The sequence below is a fragment of the Ruditapes philippinarum genome, unplaced genomic scaffold (genome assembly GCF_026571515.1).
Source record: "Ruditapes philippinarum isolate M1 unplaced genomic scaffold, ASM2657151v2 ctg623_1_1_1_1, whole genome shotgun sequence".
NCBI lineage: Eukaryota > Metazoa > Mollusca > Bivalvia > Venerida > Veneridae > Ruditapes > Ruditapes philippinarum.
Window position 1 is genome coordinate 461,094 of NW_026856414.1, and position 5,876 is coordinate 466,969.

The 5,876-nt window shown below is 40.2% G+C and overlaps 1 protein-coding gene across 1 annotated transcript; it reads right to left on the bottom strand.

Annotated features, from left to right (window-relative positions):
* Positions 1–2,756: 2,756 nt before the first annotated feature.
* LOC132746443 (uncharacterized) lies at positions 2,757–4,999 on the bottom strand. Its single transcript, XM_060735590.1, has 2 exons — positions 3,256–4,999; positions 2,757–3,088 (listed from the first exon to the last, which is right to left on the bottom strand). The coding sequence occupies exons 1-2, from the start codon at positions 4,997–4,999 to the stop codon at positions 2,757–2,759; spliced, it is 2,076 nt and encodes a 691-aa protein (XP_060591573.1).
* Between the last annotated feature and the right edge of the window lie 877 nt (positions 5,000–5,876).

The window sequence follows — 5,876 nt, forward strand, 5'->3', positions numbered from 1 at the left end:
AACAGAGTGAGTGGAATAGCCCCAGTTTTCTTCCAATAGTCAAGCTAAAACACTATACATGAAATAATTCCTGTACTGGAAACATAACAAAAACAAGTTGTTAACTTCCTGTTTTATTTAAAAACTTAAAAGTAATGAATAGATTTTCTTCTTCTTCTTCTTCCAATATACTGGCCACCTTCAACTAACTGAAGTTTACTGCCAGGTTAATGCGCAAGACGGAAAGAAAGAGTAAAAATAGTGAGGAATATATATACAGTGCAGGTTAAAAACGGACAAGAGTGTGGTTTAGATATAGAGTTGGGACAGATGAGTACGGAATGACTCAACTGTACCGGCTGACGTAGCGTCCGGAGGTAGGCTGTTCCAGTCTTTGATGGTACGTGGGAAGAAGGATTGTTGACGGTATTGTGTACGGCAGTAGGGTATCTTGTAGGATAGGTTGTGTGAATTTCTTGTAGATGTAGAATTGGAGGGTATGAGTTTTGAATTGTCTAGAGTGACCTTGTTGTTGATGACTTTGTAGAGCATGATCAGTCTAGCCTCCTTTCGACGTTCTTGTAATGATTTCCATTCAAGGTCTGCAAGCATGTCTGTGACGCTGGACCTGTTGCGGTACTTGTTTTTAACATACCGTGCAGCACGTCGTTGGACTATGTCTAGACGGTGTATGTCTCCCTTCTCGTGGAGGTCCAAGACAGTGCTCGCATACTCCACTGTGGGGCGGACTAGAGCTTTGTAGGCCGTTTCTTTGGTGGAAGTAGAGGCGATGTTGAGGTTTCTTCGCAGGAAGCTGGTGGTACGGTTGGCTTTGTTACAAATGTTATGTATATGTTGGCCCCAGTCTAGGTTGTTATTCAGGGTGCATCCAAGGTATTTAGCTGATGTGACGTGCTCTAGAGTATGACCATGAAGAGTGTAGTTATGGCAGATGGGGCTTCTTTTCTTGGAGATGGTGAGGACTTGGCATTTGTCTGGATGGAATGACATTTTCCATTTCTCTTCCCAGACAGCTAGTTTGTCGAGGTCAGCTTGTAGGGTGGAACAGTCAGACTTGTTTGTGATGGCAAGATAGGCCAGCGTATCATCTGCAAATAGTCGGACGACTGCGTTGAGACTCTCTGGGATGTCATTTATGTAGAAAAGGAACAGACTCGGGCCAAGGACTGAGCCCTGTGGGACGCCGGATTCTACAGATACTGTATCTGAGGTAACCCCTTCCAAGACTACAGATTGGGATCGGTTGCTTAAGAAAGCCTGAATCCACAGGTTGGTCTTGCCTATGATGCCGTAGTGCTCCAGTTTGTGGGATAAAAGGCTGTGACATACTTTGTCGAAGGCCTTGGCGAAGTCCATGATGAGAACATCAGTCTGTTTGCAATTTTCCATGTTCCGGGTTATGTCATCTGTGCAGGGTTGCCAGCACTTTGGTGAAATAAAATTCCCTGACTTTTCCCTGACTTTTCACTGACCAATTCATGTTTTTCACTGACCAAAATCGTCTCCTGACCTCCCCTACACCCGTCCAATCCTCCCATTATATTTTTGCATGTAAAATTGTATTCATTTTCCAAAACAAAAATCATTTACATCAAAGTAATGATTCAAACATTGTGTTCTACTATTCTTAACTATTTCTATTCAAACACAGTGTGACTGTTGGTCAGTGAAACATATGACATAAAAATCAGAAGAATCATAATATAAAAGCATCTGTATTAGAAATCACATAAGTCACTCTTTCCTTCCTAGTAGTAACACATAAAACACCAAGACTATAAGAGAAATACTTGTATGACAAAACTTAAAATTTAAACATCTCTAAACTATAAGAACAATAAACATTTAACACAGTTACTTGTATAAGGCATCATGATAAACTCCACTGATTGTGAAAACAAGAACATAGGGCTCATTTTGGCATATCATGAAATAATCACTGTAAAATTAAAGACTTTGAATGAGTGAAGTAAGTTAGTGTGAAAAAAAGTTAGTGCATTGCATAATTTAACCAGTTTCCATCATGTTTGCAAGACAAATCCTCTTGTACAATTTCTTAGTGTCAAAGCAAAAAGCAAAGCAGGTTATATGCCAATATGGTAGTTTGGTATACATGTATACTGACTAGATTTTGTTAGTAATTAAAAGCCCTTCTAGTGATCATGCACAGAAATAGCTAGACCAATACGGAATACAGTGAAGTGACTAGATATTGCTAGTAGGTAAAAGCACTTCTAGTGATCATGCACAGAAATAGCAAGGGTTGCAAAGCCTTTCAGTCTTTAGACTGAGTGATGTTCTAAGGTAAATAATGGGTATTATAATCACAAAGTTAACATATAATGCTTCTTAATATCACAGTTTACTGTTATTTGAATTTAATGCTTAACTGTAAGAGTGATAAAGTCAAATATTAAATGCCTAAAGACTGCCATGGCCAAGATAGACCTTCAGTGCGTATATTTCTCGACCTTTGAAATAATTTTTCCCTGACTTTTCACTGACTTTTCAGGAATTTCATTTTTCACTGACCAAATTTCAAAATTCCCTGACAATTCCCTGACCTTGAAAAAATACCCAATTTCCCTGACTTTTCAAGTCCGCTGGCAACCCTGCTGTGAATTCAAGAAGCTGTGTTTCACAGGATCTGCCTTTTCTGAAGCCGTGTTGGAGAGGATAGAGAATCTTCTGTTTTTCGGCATGATTCATGATGTGGCTGGTGACAATGTGTTCTAGGAGCTTGCAGCAGATGCACGTTAGGGAGACAGGGCGATAGTTTTCTGGTTATATCTGCTGCCTTTCTTGTAGACCGGGGATACATTGGCTTTCTTCCAGTCATTAGGGATGGTGCTATTTTCAAGTGACAGAGTGGAGATGGTGTTGAGTATTGAAGCGATGTCAGTTGCCAATTCCTTGAGGATGCGAGGACTTATGGTGTCGGGTCCTGCAGCTTTATGTGGGTTCAGTGCGAGAAGGAGTTTGGTGATTCCGTTTGTGGTTATTGATATTTCAGGGGCTACAGGATGTGTTGACTGTGGATTGACGTAGTCCCCCTTCTTGAAGTCATCAGCAGTGCTCTTGATGTTGTCTGTGAATACAGATTTGAATTGCCGATTTAGAATGTTAGCTTTGGACTTAGGATCAGAGTGGAGTTGTCCATGTTCTTTTAGTCCAGTAATTGTTTGATTGTCTTTCTTCTTTACTCTCCTGCGCATTTCTTCTTGTGTTTTATGAAGGTCCAGAAACGTTTCTGACAGCTGTGAATGTTTGGATCTGAAGGCTGCGGTGTTACAATACTGTCAACATATGTCCAGTAGGCTTGTCGGAGTTTCTTCTGCACTAAGTGTTTGCAGTTCTTGTAATTTCTTTGATGTTGTTTGTCTTGAGATTTTTTCATTTTCTTATCAAGACGGTCACGTTTTCGAATAAGTCTTTTGATGCTTTTGTCAATCCATGGCGATGTTTCTCTTGGCCTAGCAGTTTTGTGGGGGATATGTTGTTGTATACTTGTTTTCAGTGTAGTTGTAAATTTGTCCCAGATAGTGTTGATGTCGGTGTTGTTTTCCGCCATAGACTTGATTGTTTGGTGGAGTGTTGCCATGTCTTCCTTCATGCTATCCCATCTAGCCTTCTTGTACAGTGGGATCTTCCGGGGTGTTTGGGTATGGGTGACAGGGCTGAGGTCAAGCTCAACGAAGACAGTGTCATGGTCAGATATGCCGGGCATTGTAGTTACTTGCTGTACTTTGCTAGGGAGGTTTGTTATTACAAGGTCAAGAGTGTTGTTATTTCTTGTTGTATCTTCAACAATTTGGATAAGTCCATTGTCATCTAGGCAGTCTGAGAACTGATAGTGGAGGCGTGCATGGGCTGTGCCTGTTTTCAGTGTTTTTGATTTCCAGTCCCAGCCTGGGAGGTTAAAGTCTCCCGCAATGAGTAGAACAGAGTCTTTAATTGATGTTGCACGGCTAACAGATTCTTGGAATTGAAGTAGGCTGTGTTCATCTGATGTTTTAGGATGGTAGAATGAGCAAATAAGCAATGATTTGGCTCCAACAATGTTGACCTTGGCCCAGACTATCTCACAGTCTGTTTGGAGTTCTGGGATGTCTGTGCTGAACATTGAATCCTTGACTGCGATAAGTACTCCTCCGCCTGTGCCTGTCTTGCGATCATTTCGCCAAAGTTTGAAGTTGTCTGGGAAGACTTGGTTGTCGGTGATAGAGGGGTCCAGCCATGTTTCTGTGGCAATGATGATATCTGGTTTTGTGCTCTCTATTCTGTCTTGCTTTTTCTTAATGGACTGGCAGTTGACATTCAGGATTCTAAGTGGTAGCTTTTTTGGTGGTTTCTTCTTTGGGTTTGCACTTCTTTCTGGAGTTAATGAGTGAAGAGGTTTTAACTGTGTCTTAGGGCTTTGTAGACTTGTGCTTGAAAGCGATAGTAATTCAAATGGATTTGACGTTGATAGCGAGTGAAGGTCAAAACACAGAGTACTGTAGTTTGGGTTGTTGCAGATTAGGCAATCCCAGCGTATAGCACTATCTTCATTTAAAATACTATAGGTTCTAGAATGAACATCTTGGCAATTTAAGTGGTACCATTGGTCGCAGGTGTCGCAGACAACTGCCCGGTGATCCCATGTTACTGGTTGGTCACAGGTGCCGCATGGGTAGACAGTACTGTCGTTTAGTGGGGGTCCAGGGTTTAGTTGGACATCATTTGAATTAGCAAGAAGTAAAAGAGTTATATATACCAGGAAGGTCTTCTTGTTGCAGGGTTTATTGCTGGTACTGGTAGGTTTCTGTTTGCAGGTACTCAGTAGAAGGTGTGTTGAGTGGTAGTTTGTAATGTCACTGCATGTCTTGGAGTCAGCTTTGATGTTGAGCAGAGCTTGAATGCTATCAGATACATGAGGATTCTGTGGAAGATATCTTAATACAACAGCAAGTACAAAGCAGGTGTACCAAAGTAGTGGTAGGCCTTCAATTATTTTCATTTCAGGTACTAAGAGTTATTTCAAGTTGTGTCACTTATGTGGTCTATGCAGTCTTGTTTATATCATTTTAGTACAACCTTTTTATTCAAGTAGGCATAATAATATATTTAATATATCAATCGATGGTAGTAGATAAAAACTTACAACATTGGCTCTAATTCCCCTTGATTGTCGACCATGCGTCTGCTGGCTTTTTGCAGGGTACGAGATAGGTTTGTTTACATTACCCTAGGTACAAGGTAAGAGAAATACTCTCTAAAAAAACAGTCTCTAAATCAAAAAGATAAGCTGATGTAGATCAATGCTCTTTTGGTTCTGGATGATATCAATCTTATGAGGTAGATCTATCATAATTCTAAGCAGTATTATTCAATATTGACATTCAGATTAAAAAAGGTTACAGCTTGGTACAAGGTAGGTAAGTAGTTGAAAAATGTAGAAAAATGCTGTTCTAGACGTGAAGGAGATGTTTGTTATGAGATCGCTCTGGCAGGTCACTAGTACGCTCTATCTGATGTATTTACGTGCCTATCTGGGTCAGCCAAGAAGGAAAATAAGAAAGAAATAAGGGAAAAAAACGGTCCTGGAGAATTTAGACATCCGTAAGAGAAAGTTGCGTGCGCATTTTTTTAAGAAGGGGGCATTAAACTTGTAAGTTTTGTAAGGTTATGTGAGTTAGCTTTCACTAGGAAGTCCAGCCACTTTTTATCATCTTCTCTTGTCACATGACTATGTCTGAAATATACAGGTAGAAATCCATAGATAAAGAGAAACAAAAGTTTTCATTAAGAACACTGACACAAAGAAACTAAGAACTTTCTGTTAAAATGTACGCTTATACTACATTTTTCCCCGCAGTATTGTAAGACAAAACTGA

Excerpts from the sequence above, each read along its gene's own strand:
- LOC132746443 (XM_060735590.1), bottom strand. The coding sequence starts at position 4,999 with ATGAAAATAATTGAAGGCCTACCACTACTTTGGTACACCTGCTTTGTA. Across the intron at positions 3,089-3,255 it reads AGATCCAAACATTCACAGCT|ACAACATCAAGAGCACTGCT; the intron begins GTCAGAAACGTT and ends CTGTATTCACAG.